At 32.5% G+C, this 17,149-nt stretch overlaps 2 protein-coding genes across 3 annotated transcripts; one reads left to right on the forward strand and one right to left on the reverse strand.

Moving 5' to 3' along the window:
- The first annotated feature begins 60 nt into the window (after positions 1-60).
- LOC130645289 (serine/threonine-protein kinase mos-like) lies at positions 61-10,644 on the forward strand. Of its 2 annotated transcripts, XM_057451234.1 has the most exons (4): positions 61-1,021; positions 1,259-1,406; positions 7,940-8,704; positions 9,281-10,644. In XM_057451234.1, the coding sequence occupies exons 3-4, from the start codon at positions 8,023-8,025 to the stop codon at positions 9,595-9,597; spliced, it is 999 nt and encodes a 332-aa protein (XP_057307217.1). In that variant the 5' UTR covers positions 61-1,021; positions 1,259-1,406; positions 7,940-8,022; the 3' UTR covers positions 9,598-10,644. The 2 variants fall into 2 exon arrangements, with proteins under 2 accessions (XP_057307217.1, XP_057307218.1); XM_057451235.1 differs by lacking the exons at positions 61-1,021; positions 1,259-1,406 and having other exon boundaries at positions 5,116-8,704.
- Positions 10,645-13,267: 2,623 nt separating this feature from the next.
- On the reverse strand, positions 13,268-15,239 carry LOC130645284 (putative lipid scramblase CLPTM1). The gene has a single exon (XM_057451225.1). It carries the CDS (start codon positions 15,204-15,206, stop codon positions 13,350-13,352), a length of 1,857 nt encoding a protein of 618 aa, XP_057307208.1. The 5' UTR covers positions 15,207-15,239; the 3' UTR covers positions 13,268-13,349.
- Between the last annotated feature and the right edge of the window lie 1,910 nt (positions 15,240-17,149).

The following is a 17,149-nucleotide window of genomic DNA, read 5'->3' on the forward strand; positions in this document are numbered from 1 at the left end:
ATGTTTAAATATAATTTTTACAAAACCACAGAGCTTCGTTCACCACAATCTTTTTAAATAGGAATAATGAACGAGTTTCTTGTTGCCCCCATTTTCTTGTTGGGGTAATGATGGAGTAAACGATCTACAAATAGGGTAACGATTGCAACAAGTACTGATAACACAATTAACTCATAAAAATATTCTCGACTGGAGAAGAATTCTTCATGCTAATAGATATTATGGTAATGGAATGATCATTACCCCAAATTCCATTTCATGCGACAAAAAGCTAAAGGTAAGTATAATTTCGGTTTTTACAATCAACCAAGTAAAAGATAACAGCCCATACAGAGGAGCTTTTGTAAGGAGCAGAGATACAAGGTTAGTTCATGGAGTAGAAAAGAAAAAATCAAATCACATTTTAAGGAATTAAGTTCTTAGTTAACATGCTTTTTTAAATTTGATAAACACAGAAATGAGACTTTTTAGTTCATATACATTAATGTTGGGCAATTCCTTTTTTTAAGAATGTTCCCGTTTAATAGACACTCGCTATCTTTGATACAAGTATTTTCTGAGGCTCTGATTTACATTATGTCAGGTGTTGCTAAAAAAATTTGAACAGAAACAAATTCTAGGAAAGCAATTGTTCTATAGAAGAGTTATGAAAACGGAAGAACCTTGAATTTATGTAAAGAATATCGTGCAACAAAGTTTTGTATAATTTCTCGATCTATTTAACTGTATGACATTTTTGTATATACGAAATTTGAATGACTTTAGGAAAATGTCAATAGTTGAGCAATAGTTGGAGGAATGTAATTTATTTCGCGTGGATGTACGATAGGGTTTTGTTAATTTTGTCAAAGTTTACCATGCGCCTAGTAATCTGAATGGTAAAACAACAAACTGAACAAACCCAGCGATTCCATTGGCGGAAGTCCATCAAAATCCTAAAAGCTTTTGGTCATCCCAATGAATACTTATGTCATGGTAGCCATTTTTGAGGTCGAATGTTTTGAAATATACATCCTTTAAGGTGTGTTAAAGCAGTTTTTAATCTTTGTATTTAAATTTTGGAAAATGTGAATAATAATTGACATGTTGTAGATCTAAAGCAAGTGATTCTCCTTCTGCAACAGGTAATGGATTGCAACAGTACAGAATTTCTTAAACTTACTTAATGCAGTCCTCGAACAACAGTTTCTCAGTTTTTTAACAGTGGTTATGATATGTGGTTACTTATTTAAATTAGCTGTCGTGGTACAACTTTTAGAATGGAGTTATATTTTGCAAGTTGTAAAGATGATGAAGAGGTACAAGCAGCTAAGATGCAATACAGTCCAATGGGAAAAAATCTGTTTCAGTAAAAATGCATAGTGGGAGATCTATTGGAATGAAATTGCATTCTTTGTTTTAAAATGGTAAGCTTTCATTCTTCTTATATCAGTATGTATGTTGGTACTATCAGCTTCTTTAAATGCTTGAATTTGTAATTATTATATATTGTAAGTTTTAATCTATGATAAGCTCTTTTTTTTTCTTAAGTCATAAAATTTCTTTCAGTATAAACAGGAACTATATTTTGATTGAATGAAAATGAAAAGTAAAAAACAATCATTGTAAAACATTAAGCATTGTACACACTTTGTTTCTAATTGTTTTCGCTCTTGCAACCTGTCCCATTTGGTCAAGTTTTCAGTATAAAGAGGAACTATATTTTGAGTGAAGGAGAATGGAATGTAAAAAACAATCATTGTAAAAAATTAAGCATTGTACACACTTTGTTTCTAATTGTTTTCTCTCTTGCAACCTGTCCCATTTGGTCAAGTTTTCAGTATAAAGAGGAACTATTTTTTGATTGAAGGAGAATGGAATGTAAAAAACAAGCATTGTAAAAAATTAAGCATTTGTTTCTAATTGTTTTCACTGTTGCAACCTGTCCCATTTGGTCAAGCTTCCTCTTTTTCTTACTTTAATAGCATACTCAAGAAAAATTGTTTTTCTAAACATAAAAACGTGAATCCAAACTTTCACGCATTTTTTTGTTATAAAATCGTTTAAAAATTTGTTGAATCGTGTTGTGTTTTTCCCACTGAGGAAGGCTTTTTATTTTAACGTTTTATTTTTTGTTTACTGTAATTATTTATTCTCCTTTGTGTTTGTTTTTATATTTTATCTTTGTGTCATTATTGTTAGATATTTTCTCTTCAAATTGTTTGTTTTTATGTGTTTGAAAAATTGTTTAAAAAACATCAAAACCTTTAAAATTTTTATGCCTACTGTGCAAAAAAAGTGTTTTTCACATCATTCCTGTTTATCTCACTTTCGAATGTTGTTTCTGTATGCTCATTTAGTTTGGTCTTTGACATCCAAACAAACAGGTGTTGATTAGTGAAAGTTGAGAATAAAATTTAGGACGTCAAACAAATAATTACTTGTTTGTGCATTGTAAATTTTATTTTTTTACCTCGGGAAAATGAACCCGCAGTGCCCACTTTCTGTCAAGAATGTCAATACTTTTGTAAAATATAAGATTTCTGAAAAATTTGGTCTTTTTGTGGTTAGAAATTTTATTTTTAGATGGTCCATCAGAATTATCTTTATTTTCCCAAAAATTGGCAAGAATTAAATTTATTTTTTTCTAAAATTTTTTTCTATTATTTTGAACTAATCTTCAGTCAATATTGTTTTTATTAAAATTCATAAGGTCATAAAGTTTCCAATAGTATGAAGTTCTCGTGGAAAATAGACGGAAAAGTGCAGAAAATTGCAAGATTTTTTGTTTAAAAAATGTCAGAAATATCAGAAAAATAGAGTGGACACCCCTTTCATTTTACATTATTGTTACTATTTGTGGGAATTTGTTTTATTAAACAAATGCTTGCATAATTTCTTTTTCGCTAAGGGCGTACTTGAGTTGCTCGAGCAAAATCTTATTTAAGGGTTTAAGTAAGGTTTTATGTTAACATTGTTTTAAAATGACCTAAGTCATGAAATAGTTTAGTAATTGAGAAAGGAAGTATCTTAAAAACTGCCATGCTAAAAAAAGTATGTTCATTTTGTTTAGCAATGTTGAAGGTTGATTTGTTTGTTGCTCTGTTTTTCCGTGTATTTTCGATGAAAGACGGAAGTTTAACTGTTCGCATCTTCTTGCAAGTCAAACATTTTTAAACAAAATTAACTTGCAAAGCATTGGTGGTAGGAATTTACAAGCAGTGAATTTGTTCTAGAACGATCTGAGTTGAAAGTAAGCTTGTTTGTATAATCTACTTATATTTTTTTATAAACATTTCAAACTTGTGAACGTGCTAACTGCTTATTGAGAAAAAAAAAAACGAATTTTAGCAAATATTCTGTAGATATAACAAACATGTGAATGCAAATTTCTCTAGAAAGTTTTCTGAACAACATAAGGTTTCTGTTTTCACTAAATTATGTCTTTATTTTTTCTTTTTATAGGTATTTTAAGGTGTATTGTTGAACCTCTGATATATGTTACTACTTTCTTCACTAAGACTGACCATGCTTCGAAGGACTTTATTTTAAAACCACTTTTGTTATACTCCTAACTCATACTTTTATACAGCTATTTAGCGAAGACTGTGGATCTTAGTTTTAAAAGTTACATAATTCTTCTGTAATTTTAATACTAAGTTTTCCATGATGTGATTTGCATCAAAATTTGACCCTTGTTATAAAAAAAATTACGAATTGTCACTGTTAGCTCTGCTGTTATAGCTACATTAAGGAAATTATTTTTCGCGATAACTAATTTTTGCAAAGTTTATAAGGTCTAATATTTCGCGGCAATTAAATTTTGCGAAAAAGAATTCAGTATTTTATTTGATAATTCATACCGTTTTTCAAGATCTTAACGATTGGTAATGTTCCCGAAATTGACAAAAAGCGCGAAATTCGCAAAAATTAATTCCCTTACGGTACCAAACGTATTTTTTATAAACAACTCTCCTGAAACCTGCAAAAATATTTAGTTACTTCAGTGTATATAAAATATAGTGCCAGCATCTTTTTTGTGTGTTCGTGTACACGGGTTCAATAAGTATATCTTGTAGTGTCAACAGGGTTTGAATTAATTTTTGGACTAGTATTTATTTCTATTAAAATTGGTCTTAATATCCAGCACCAGCCTAAAAAGTTGTCAATATTTAGATTTTGAGCTGCTAACTAACTTTGTTATCATTTTAAAAAATAAATTTTATCAACTATTAATATTTTTAGTAGCATGTCTAAAGTCGGGTTGGGTGTAAAAATATACGCTTATTAGACGTTACTGGTGAAAAATGATTAAATGTTAAGGAAAATCAACTGAATTCACATTTCTTGATCATTCAGAAATTTCTCCACTTGTTTTAATTTTTTTTTTTTTTACAATTTATATTTTTTTAACTAGATGCATTTGTTGTTAATTGAATGAGCTATTCTCGAGATTTTTTAGTTCAAATGTTCTTATCTTTCTAGCCCTTAATTGTCCTCTTTCACGTTTTTTTGGAAAAACTTATTCGAAAAGAAAACCTTTAATCCCCATTAAGTTAAGTAAATTTAAAAAAATATAAAATATATATAAATAATCTGTTTTTATTCTGTTAAAAAAATCAGCTGGATGAGGTCTTTTTTGTGGTTGATAAATATTTCGTGTATTTTATAATAGTTATTTGATCGATATTGCTTTTGTCATTCATAAACGCCATCTGTTAAACTTGCAGAACTAGCTGTTCATGCAACACGCATGTTTTGGAGAGGCTTTTAAATCTTAATTGTCAAGATAATTGCAAAGACACTAATTAGCTAGCAATTAGGAAAATTCAAAAAAATAATGTTTACATATTTAAAACAATACTGTCTGCCATCACAAATCATATTTTTTTACTACGCACCTGATAATTCCTTCTAGAGAAATAAGAAAAAATGTCACACTTTTTTTCGGAAAAGTTTGAGTATGCGAGAAATGGTCTTGTCACTTGTTAAAATTAGTCATTTTGTTGATGTCTGTCTGACTAATTTGTTGTTTTATTTTTAAAATAAAATTTTTTCTACTTTTTTTTTAAGTTTCTTTTCTTCTGTTCTTTATAAGAAAACATTACCACATAAGTTTTTTCTACGTCATTTATTTAATAACATTTTGTGTTAGCCATTGTTTTTCATGTGTTGATTCCCTTATGTGCAGTATTGCTATTTCAGCGAGTTTCTTTCACGCTTTTTACTTTTTTATGTGACCTGGAGAGTTGCTAGAAATTAAAATTTTTCAATTTTCAAGAAGCTGCGATTGTTTCAAATCTTGCTATGACGAAAACAGGACAATAAACACACTTTTGTTTATTTAAAACAGTTGATATTTTTTAAGTTAAGCGTGCCCAATTTTTGGTTATATTCCTGTATTAGGCTATATTAGATTTTGATTGACTACGAAATCATGTAGCTACAATCTGTTATATCATTATATAAATTTTTCATTTAAGAAGCATGGACAAACTCATTTTGTGCAGAAGTTACTTGTTCCTGTTGAAGAAGGAAATTCATTTTTCAAAAAATCTTGCTCGCTATTTTAAATGTCGGTAGCACTTTTAAAGTATTTTTGATGCAGAGCGCAATTTTTTAACATTCCATGCATATTCTTTGTCTATTTTAGAGAACTTCTTTTCAACGAAAATATTCAGGACAAGTATACTAAAAATAGTACGCAAAAGTTATATGACCTTATTTTGAGAATAAGCTGCCCATTTCTAGAGATGAAGTGTATTCAAATGTGTCCAAAAATGATTAGAGAAACGGCGTTACCCCGTAATTATTTTTCCAATCTCGCTATGATTGAATAACGAGCGTACATAACAGTATTTGCAGCGCTACCACCCTATTAAGAATATTTTAAGCGTTAGCCCTACTGAACGGATATTAATCAGCGTTGTTCGATGTCACATTTTTATCGCCCTTTTCTGTTACCCAACTTGCTACGAAAGTGAGTGCAATTTCATGCTGCGTTGTTGCAAATATTTGACAGGGAAATCATCCTCAGCTATAACTGGTTAATAACTACAGGAGACATTTGGTCAAAATGCTGAAGAAGCTCGCACCAGTTTAAAAATGTACTTATCGAAAAGCAGTTTACACTTTGACGCAAAATAAATGGTTTTTTACGCCCTAAATATCATTTGCAGCATGATTTCTTTTGTCAAAATTATTGATCCTGTCAAGCTTACTTGTTCTTACATGCGTTCTTTGAAAGGTGTTGTTTTTTTACATAGCTCTGGTAAGTTAACGTAACCTTTTTGGCCGGTCAAATGCGGCAAAATTTAACGTTTAAAACAAAATCAGTTTTTGTATGAAATAATAATGAGGAGACCTGTTCGTATGTCCATCAAATGGGAAAAAAAGTAGCGCGCTTTTTCTTTCTTCATCTCGGCCTTATGAATGTTTTTTCATGACGAAAGTTGACTTGGGTAGTTTCTATTTACCGTGAGAGAGTTTTTAGTTAACAATGGCTAGGCGTGTATTACTTTCCGGTGATGTCGGCAACATTGATCCAATGAAAACTTATAAAGATTGAATAAAATTAAGTTAATTATTAGAAAGTAAAGTAACAATAGAAACGTATTTTGACGTAACAGCAGATAATTATAAATTTTAAATTGGCGATAATATTTTTGCAGACCTGTTCCCATTGCGTGGTGTTAAAGCAAACAGTTTGAGAAATTTTTAGCAGGAAAACAAAAATCAACGACGGAACAACAAATTTGTCCGTTGGGAGTGTGTCAGTATATAAAAAACGGTCTTTATATTTTTATGGATTTAATACCATACATCTCTTTGTAAAACAAGACTTGTCAAAGGTGAGCTCTTTTTATTTATTTATTTTTTTTAAAAAAAAATTGAAAGTCGAGCAACAATATTTTGCAGTATAAATGTTTCGAAGTTTTTTTCAATTCGATTTATTATGAGTTTATGTAAGAACTAGTGATGTATTAGATTTTCGGAAAACTCTTCCTGAACTAAATTGTTACTCGACTTTTTTATTATTATTTAAAGTTATTATGAGTGGGTGCATTTCTTCAGGAGTGTGTAACTTGCGTGGTTATAAACTTGCATTATTCCTTTTTAGTTGTAAGAGACATATCAAAGCTTTTGTTTATACAGCTTGTGTACATAACTACCTCTTCATTGCGAAGGCTTCATTGTAACATATTACGTTCTTAAGAAAAAAATCTTTTTTATGTCGCATCTGTTGCTATATGGCATAGCAACGAATTTTTTACAACTGTCTTAAAATATTTTAGCGTATGTTAAATTTGGTGAATTAAGTTCGTTTACGATTTCGCTATGGTTTGACTGGTACAAAATGTTGTGATTATCAGCTGAGATTATGAAATAATACCATGGCAACCAGCTGACGATATCACCACTAAAAAACCAATCTAATAAACTTGTCAATGCTGTCATTAAGAAGTCACTCATAATATACGACTAATGATTTCCTCGTTAAGTCTTAAGGACAATAAAAAGTTTCGGATTTTATGACATTATAAAGAGTTTTATTGCGATTAAGCTAGGATGCATAGCTCGCACATCTCACTGAAGGCACCTGTTTTAAATTTTTACGATCACTGCACACTATCTTTATTCTCCCCATCTGTACATTTAAGAAATATTTTTTTTATTGGTTGCTATGCGAAATTTCAATTTTTTCTCATTGGCTCTTTTGTTCAAACATGATGCATTGTGATTGGCTATGTTATTCACCTTTTGAATATTTGATTGGTTTTCTTTTGTTTTCGCCTATTGTGTAGAGATCAGCTGATCATTCTTCGGGATTTTTATATAAGTAAGATGTTAAACTTAGATGTTTGTGCTATTGTTTATATAACGCTATCGTTAAACGTTGCACCGAAAAAGTTGCTGGCAACTTTCGGAAGTGTATACAGACCTTACGAATTTTTTTTAGAAGCGGGCTTCTTAAGCACATCAAAAAGGTAGTGGTATCGAACAAGAGTAAAGTTACGTTTATATGCACGGAATTATTTAAGAATGCAGCAGTGTTCTTATATTAGCCGCAGATCATCTAGGTCGAGTTTAAACTCGTCAAGAAGTAGCATACCTGACGAATTAAACTGCTCTTTTACCCAAGATGGTAGCACAGACACGATGTACAGAAACAAGAATATTAAACTTGAAGTTGGCAAACTGCTTGGTGCAGGAGGGTTTGGAACTGTGTTTGAAGGAAAGTGTTTAGGACGGAAAATTGCGTTGAAAAAGCTACATCACAACTCTAAAAATCCTCACGCAATGAGCGAATCATTTCAAGCTGAAAAGGCTGTTATGTCATTACGACACCGTAACATTGTACGCATATTAGCTGCTACGAACATTTCACGCGAACTGCAATACGAACGTCTCGTTGTAATGGAATACGCCGGACAACGTAATTTGTTATCGATTATTAACGATGAAAACGAGAAAATAACGACTTTTCGACGTATCAGATTCGCTACCGATATCGTCAATGCTTTACACTATATACATAAACTAAACATTGCACATCTAGACTTAAAGCCAGCTAATATTATGGTGACGTACAGGAATACGTGTAAATTAGGTGATTTCGGTTGCTGTAAGATTCTAGGAAGCGATGGACAAGGATCACCGACAACACCAACGAACTCGTATTTAACAGGCACATTAGCCTACAGATGTCCTGAATTGCTAAAAGGTAAATTATTATTAATGGGGAGTTTTATTTCCCTGTTACATCTGTATTAATGGATATCCTCTGTTTTTTTTGTTTTTCTCTGTAACAGAATTACGGGGTTATCGTCTTAAAAAATTTACCGCAACACTGAATTGTCTCGCCTTTCTTAAAAATCTCGCTTAGAAACTAAATGAGCAGTTAAATATTTTTCTATCGTTATTTATTTTAACGAAGTTATTTTCTTTTCTTTTCTCTTTGCTTTGTGTTTTTTATTTTTATGTTATTGAAATAATGTTGAACAAGTGTGTTGTCTCTTCTTCACGGTATTGATTTTCTCTTTCTTCGTTAGTTATTATTTTGATTATTAATGTTATTTATCGTTTTTATTTATTCAAACGACGCCGCTTCTTTCTTTAGTCGGCAATAATTTGCGCGGATTTTTATTTGCACCAGCGCCATAATTCTTTTGAAACGTAAATATCTCTTTATCACATATTGTTTTGTGTAGGCTTTAAAAGGTCTGGGTATAAAGTTTTTGTGCTGTAAACGAATTTGCCCCTTATCTGTATGTTATTTTTTTTTTGTTTAATTTTATAGGAGGTTACCCGACATGCAAAGCTGATATGTATTCCTATGGAATTTGTCTGTGGCAGTTATTAACCAGAGAGCGTCCATACGGTAACGAAAATATGTACGTTGTAATATTCGGCGTAGTTTCCTATAACTTACGACCGACAATAACGCCGAAAATGATAACCGATAACAAACAGTACACGCAACTAATAAAATCCTTGTGGCGAGCAGATCCTGATAAAAGACCAAGTGCTGAAGAGGTTATGGTGAAACTACGTAGTTTAAGAAAACGCAAGACAGTGATGTCTAAAAGTGGTGTAAGAGTCAGGTGGAGGTTCTAAACATACATTTTGTTTCCAGTTCTCTAAAGTACCATCCGCTGCAAAATATGATTCAAAGTTGGCCAATATGTTAAACGGCTAGTTAATAACGATTTTTTTTAAAAAAACGTACAATAAAAAGGTGGTCGAAAGCACATGCAGATGTCAGAAAAGGTGTTCTAAACATCCATTCTTCACTTAATTGCAGTTTTAATGAAGGTTAACAGAAAACAGACGTGTTAAATGTGATTTTTGATTTAACATTTTTTTGTTGTTGATATTGCTCACTAGCAATAAAAGTGCTGAAGTTATTTTTTTCGTGTGTGAAGATTTTTTTTTCCAAAACGTCTATACACGGTTTTTTTTCCTCGGTTGTGATGTTAAATTTGTTAGTGTTTTTTTTTAATGAGGCAAACCAGCAATTGATCACTTCAGATGTTTAATTAAATCTTTACACTTGAAAGGTGCACGACGTTTAGCTCACCAGCTGTGCGAACCGCCATTAAGATCCAACTAACAACCACTGGATAGATCGTTTTATTCGCTAGCCAATTGCAACTCTTAGCCCCTCCATTTTTTGTTTAGAATGTGTTTACTTCGTTGCGTATAGATTGGAATTTTTTTATGCCTGGAAACAAAGTTTATAGTTGTCGCCACGAATTTTAGTTTATATTATAGATAGCATTTAAAATAAAATGAAAATGTAAAATTGTTTATATAGTGCCCAGAGGTTGTATTCTGATTTTAAGTTCAAAATTGCTCTCCTACGTTGAGGATATTGAAAAATATGCTCTTCACCGTGGAGTATGTTTCATTGTAAAATTTTTATTCCATTTTGTATTATACTGGAATTTTTTGTACATATTTTTTGTGAAAATACCTCTTCTTTTTCTTATTATGTTGAATTTAAGTAACAGAAAAAAATGTCTGTATAAGTTAAAATTAATTGTTAGTTTTTAGCGACCATTTCCAAGCGTCTGTTATTCTATAAATTTTATAACGAAAATAACAACTTGTAATATTTTTTAAACTTTATGACAGAAATATATAAATCAATTTGACTTAAAATTTAAGAACTTGTTGAGTACAGCCCAGAGCTCCTTTTTAAAATCAACTAGCTATGTAGCACATAATTTTTTTGTTATACATGAATAAAGCAAGTGACACCATTCAGTTTTCAAACTTCAAATAAAAAAATTTAGAGTGGCCAGGCTAGAGCTAAATTTACTAGCTCACGACAAAAGTGTTAATATTTCAGCTCAAATACAAAAATTTTTAACATCTGGCTTGATCAGAGAAATTATGAGTCATATCTATTTTTGTCTTGCTTTTTTGCAGAATTAAAAATGTGCGTAACAGCTGGGCTTAACTCTCCCTACAAGTGAGATGAGAGAGATAAATGTAACTTATATCCTAGTCTATATCTCTGATAATAACAGAGAGGTATGGGTATTAAATTGTAGCTCATTGTAACTAATTGCTTACTGTTGTTTAAAAAAATCTTTTAAAAGAATAGAAAAATTAAATATTCATGTACTGTTTATCTGAGCTTGTCACAACAATGGCGGCTGTCTTTCAAAGCGCTATCTACTTTCACCAGGCCGCTGTCTCTGATGATTCATCTAAGTTGTAACCTTTCGTTGTGTATGCTTCTGCGGCATAAAAGATCTACTTACATACACCATTTCTGTGTCTATATGCTAGGTCTTATGAGGATACTGCAAAACTGAGTGTGTTAAGAATCAAAACTATCATATCAGGCTGGGGTTTTAGGTTAAAAAGAATAGGACTTTTGTTAAATAGTAGAGAAATAAAGGGAGGGCTAAATAAAAGAGAAATCGTGGTATTCTATCAACTGCAGATTGGAGAAATTATGACCAAATATCTCTTGTTCAAAAGCATATTTTGAGCAAAAAATTCCTTCCTGAAAAAGAGCCCTGGGGACTAGTTTTGTGCTTTGCCGGTGCCTAGACTAGAAATTATATTGTACTGTAATATACAACACATCTTTTCATACTCGACAACACTTGCCAGTGCATACTCTTTGATAAAAAAAAATGCACTTTAAAAAAAATAATACAATTATAGCTAAAAGGAGCTCTGGGAAGGTGGTTGCAAAAATCTAGCAGGCTAGGCTGTAACATTTGGTCTTTTGCGAACAACCTTGCTCCTAGGGCCATTTATTTATTTACTATCAATATTTATAAATGATATAGATTTCAGAGAAGTTCTGCGTTACAAATGTGGCCTGTAAAAATGTTAACTTAAAAAAGTGTCTTTTTCAGGTGCCGAATGATGGTGCGATATTAAAAACAAGAAAAATTCTTGGGAACTGGATTCCGCTAGATTCGTTTTTTTATAAACAAGAAATACAAAATTTGCGTTTGGCCTCAATGGTTCTTAATTTCTTGTATTTTCAGCCTTAATGCTTCTTAAATGTTTTAAAAAATACTGTTTGGATTAAGTCATCTTGGGAGCTCAACTCCTTTTTCGCGACCTAATAGTGGAATAGAATTAGACAAAGAAGCAATGTGACCCTCAAAAAATTAGTATAAAGCTGAAACTTGGTACATAGGTAGATTATAGTGCTAGGATTGACAGGAAAAAAAACCCATTGACTGCGTCCCGGCAACTCCTCAAATTGGGCAAATTTCATAATGGCGGTTTTACGTTTGGGTCAAAAATTCGATTTTTCAAAATATCACCATGTTATACATCATTAGAAAAGGAAATTTCATGCGGAGCAATATTTTCTTTCGAAGTAAGGGTTGAAAAGGATCATAAAAAAAAGTCTTTGCTGCTTATTGTGCAATGGTTTATTGTAATCCAATTGTTTACAGAAATGTTAAGAAAGGTTTAGAAAGGTTTTTAAAAGGCATTTCTTTCTTCGTCATATCCATCAGTCTCGCCATCACTAACAACGATTCTCATATAAACATCCCAAAAATACAAATTATAATCGCAGCTCTACAACCCTATTAGGAATATTATAAGCGTTATCCTTACTGAACATCAATCAGCGTTGTTCGATGTCACATTTTTATCGCCCTTTTCTGTTACCCAACTTGCTACGAAAGTGAGTGCAATTTCATGCTGCGTTGTTGCAAATATTTGACAGGGAACCCATCCTCAGCTATAACTGGTTAATAACTACAGGAGACATTTGGTCAAAATGCTGAAGAGGCTCGCACCAGTTTGAAGATGTACTTATCGAAAAGCAGTTTATACTTCGACGCAAAATGAATGGATTTTTTACGCCCTCAAAATCATTTGCAGCATGATTTCTTCTATCAAAATTATTGATTTTGTCAAGCTTACATGTTGAGGGCCGTTTTTCAAAAAGGAAAAAATAAGGTTTTCAAGAATTAATTTTGCAATTAGCAAGTTTGCAATAATTTTCAATTTTTGCAAAATTGAGAAAAACTCATTAAATTCTCGAAAAAAAAATTACTTTATGGTTATTTGCGAAATATTGCAAACATTTATGAAGTCATGATAAACTGGCAGATTCTAAAAAAAAATTAAAGGTACCAAAAGGCTCCGTAGTTTTTCAGGCAATCTCCTTTAAATAATTAAGACACATCAAACGCCCAAATTATGTTTCTTCTAAAAAATACTTATTTTGTTGATGTGATTTCACAGTACAACAGTATTTGGTGACTACTGTAAAGTAGCAGTGTAAAATTAAAAATAGGTTTAACGGTCGTTTATTAAATTCCAAAAAAAAGGTATACATCCTATGTAAAAATACAAAATGTTTGCTCTTAAATGTGTTATTTGTCCTTTTTATTCTCCTCTGCAACCACTGCTTCATTTCCTTCCTCTTGCATGTCTTCACCAGAAGTGCCAAATTCATTTACACGTGAATGATCAATGGGATAAATGTATTTCTGATACAAATATATAAAAAATATAACATCATCTCGTAGACACCCAATACGATACAATGTTGGCATTTTTATAACAAAAGCAAAAATGTCATCAATAAATGTATTAAGGGCTTTGTATGTCAGCATTCTCCATGGCAAATGAGCTATGCTTTTAAGCTTGTAATTAATAAAAAGTTGTGGAGTCATCATGATAAAACCGAATGTAAGCAAAAAACCATATGCTATGCTAAGCACAAATGAATACCATCCTTTATGTTCTACATAAAGTAAGGAATACACAGCATAACAACCTAAAAGTGGAAATAACAACCACGAAAGGTAACGGAACGCTAGCCGATCATATTCTTTTGTGGAAGATTCAACATATGTTGATTTATCTTTGATAGCAATTGCAGGAAACGGGCCCCATTTTCTTGTGGAGTCAATACTGATATCAACTACTTTAGTGATTTTCCAACATTCAATTATCATACCCACAAAACAGCTAAACACAACAATCATGTTAGTTTCATTATCAAGGACATATAGCAAAACAACTAAGGACTGAAACACATTAAAAAATATAGAGCGTACAGATAAACCTTCCAATGTTTTTCTTGTTTTCCAAAACTGAATATCATTTTTAAACGCCAAGAATTCAAATACACTATGTACCAAAGAAACGACCATGGTCAAACCCAGAAGATAAGGATTTGTTTCTTGTAGCGTTCTTTTTATCATGTCCTGTTCACTGTCTGTTTGTTCAACACTGTCACCAAGATACTGGTTCCACTGAGATCGCATTGATTGTGAAACATACAATTGCCATTTAAACATTGAAATAGGCGAATAAACAATGTTATATTCAAGTTTCGGTGTTGTGTCATTAACAGGCATATAATCACTCACATAATTCCAATAATCATTAAAATAGACAACAGGCCTGTAAAAATTTTCAAGCTTATCGAACATAATGTACTGGTCAATTGGAGAAGGAACAGCACCTTTTTGCCAAGGAGTCTGATCATCTAGAATGTTTAAGGTCAAATTAGGATGCCAATATGAAATAATTTTTGCCGGTTCACTTGCATTTGTTTGAACAATTTTATGTTGTGTGTCAGCCTCACCCGTTAACAAATTCTTAGTCTTGTGTATTCTTTGTTTTCGATAAGATATCATTTCCTTTGTTTGATTTACAATTGCATATCGGGAATAATATTTAGAAGATGGATCTATTGAATAACCTTTTTTGACAAAATATACATGATAATATAGTGATCCATTATTTTTTACCTTCTCTGATATCTCAATATTTCCAGATAGAATTCTTGTTCCATCTTGATTTGGTCCATCATACCAGCCATTACCACCAAAAATTAAATCATCAATATGCCACATCAGAAGGCTTGTGTCATTATATTCCGCAAAAAATGGTGACTCTGAATAAAACAAGTAAAGTTCCAGAGGATCACTGGTTTTAAAAAGGTTGTGACAAACTAGATTAGGTTTACTAACTGAGCCATCATTTTCCGTGGCGGGAACTGATTTTTTACCAGTAAATGACTTGATGACTTGCATTATGACCCAAAATGTCACAAGTCTGTATATTATAGTCTTCCACACTGGTTCTGGTTGCGGCTGCTGATCATTTCCATTACCTTCGTTGCGCTGAACAGCTGATGCGTTTTCTACTTCAGTAGAAGTATCATTTCGTCTAACAGAAACAACAGGATCGTCATTTGCCGACGTGTTGTCCGCCATATTTTTTTTTCTCAAAGAGAATTGACCGGAATCTTTTCCGTTTAAATCGGAAAAAATCGGAAAGAGATATTTCTGGAAGTTTTTTTTTCTGCGCTCATGATGCCCGACCTTAACCTCGTCACCAGGGTCTTGTGGCCCCCTAGCGCCTGGGAACAAGGTTGACCCGACTTTCGCCTCGTCTCTATGGCCTCTTTTAGCTTGGCTTGGCATGAAAGGAGGCCATGGTTTACACATACACATACACAAGGGCAGAAAAAAAGGGCAAAGATAGCCCAACCTCGTCCTCAGGGTTTTTTACCTTTTTTATCGCTCTCATATCAAAACGACAAAAAACCTGGGGACGAGGGTGGGTTTTTAAGAAAATGATGCGGCTCAGAATTTAAAGAATTTAGAAGATTAAAACAAAATTGAAGGATATAAAGTACTCCAAAATACCTCGTCCCCCCCATCCCAGGGCATTTTGACTTTTTAAGGTCCAAAAGACACTGGGGACACGAGGATGCCAAAATAGTATCACCACAGCTTTACAAAATTATTGTACGAAGAGCAGTAGCAATAAAAAAGGAGAGAATTCCATTGTATTAAATGCACATTGAAATATTTCATAAATTTTAAAACCTGTGCTTAAATTATTTTGTGAGAAAACAGCATTGCTCGTGTCATGGGACAAGACAGGCACAGGACCGAAACAAAGATAATTTTGTTACTACGGTAGTACTTGAACCACCGTAGTAATTTGCTCATGAATGCGACGGTTTTTTAAAAACAATAGAAAACGTGGAAGATTAGCCACGAGCGAGATATAAACTGCGTACAGCAAATTCTCGCACGTGACCGGCTGAAAATGACCGCCCTCAGGCTAGAAATGCTGAAAAAAATCATAATTTAGACCGACACATTAGTAATATACAAGTGTAAAATATGTGAGTGTGGTCAAACAAGGGTTTAACAATATGGCAGGAGCAATCGAAATACGTAAAAGTTAAATTAAACAGATTCAGCCTCAGTTGAAACGTCGTTATATATACCAATTTATTTTTGCTTGGCAAAAAATTGGTATTGTGAAACTTTAAGGTTCTGTTTGTCCAAGTACTGGCAAGATTGGAAAGCTTTTCTCACCCCCTTTCTTCTCCACTGACAGCAACCATAGACCTGCCTCCACGGAAAAGATGTACGCGTTTTTTTTTATAAAAACATCAGGCGAGCAGGTTAAATACAGTAATTCTATTGCTTAGAACAATAAAGAAACAAGAATAATTACCACCATGGCTAGAATTTGGATTTTCTTACAAAAAAAAAACGTATACACAAACATTCATTCAGCATAAAATGTTTTCGTGGTGAAAACCCTTTATTTTATATGAGGTCGCTGGGACTGGGTGGTAGAACTCTGTATAACACATCAGAAAGATATGCCCATCAATTTGAGGTTTACCCTCACGTGTTTAGAACTGCCATTATTCTTTTTAAGACTTTCTGTTTTTACCAGTATTGCGCTGAATTACTTACATATGTGACTGTTAGCACCCCTGTTTCCAGGTATTTTCGATTTTTCGAGATGAGAGAAGAGAAAGAAAATATCAAATGGAAAAATTTCCTGGGAACGAAGGTGGACCTAACACGTCGTGTCTATACAAGACAGTGAGTAAGGATAATTTAGGCTGTTGAATATTAGGGAGAAATACAGAAATTTGTTGTTTCTCCATCTGTATTTTTTCCTCCAAGGTTGAATCATAGCAGAATACATTAATGCAAACACCCAACCTCGATCCCCCAGGGCCTGTAGCGTTTTTTGATATGAGGATGAAATTCAAATTCAACCTTATTAACCCCAGAGGTCTTTGTTGTCTATTTTTTTCACCAGGAGACGATAAAGAGGAAAAATTCCTGAGGTCGTGGTTCTATGCGAGAGGCAAGCATTTTGAATCATGAAATATAAGAGC

This window comes from Hydractinia symbiolongicarpus, chromosome 5 (genome assembly GCF_029227915.1).
Source record: "Hydractinia symbiolongicarpus strain clone_291-10 chromosome 5, HSymV2.1, whole genome shotgun sequence".
NCBI classification, from domain to species: domain Eukaryota; kingdom Metazoa; phylum Cnidaria; class Hydrozoa; order Anthoathecata; family Hydractiniidae; genus Hydractinia; species Hydractinia symbiolongicarpus.

Coding starts and splice junctions, on each gene's coding strand:
- LOC130645289 (XM_057451234.1), top strand. CDS start 8,023: ATGCAGCAGTGTTCTTATATTAGCCGCAGATCATCTAGGTCGAGTTTA. Junction 8,705..9,280: donor ATGTCCTGAATTGCTAAAAG/GTAAATTATTAT, acceptor TTAATTTTATAG/GAGGTTACCCGACATGCAAA.
- LOC130645284 (XM_057451225.1), bottom strand. CDS start 15,206: ATGGCGGACAACACGTCGGCAAATGACGATCCTGTTGTTTCTGTTAGA.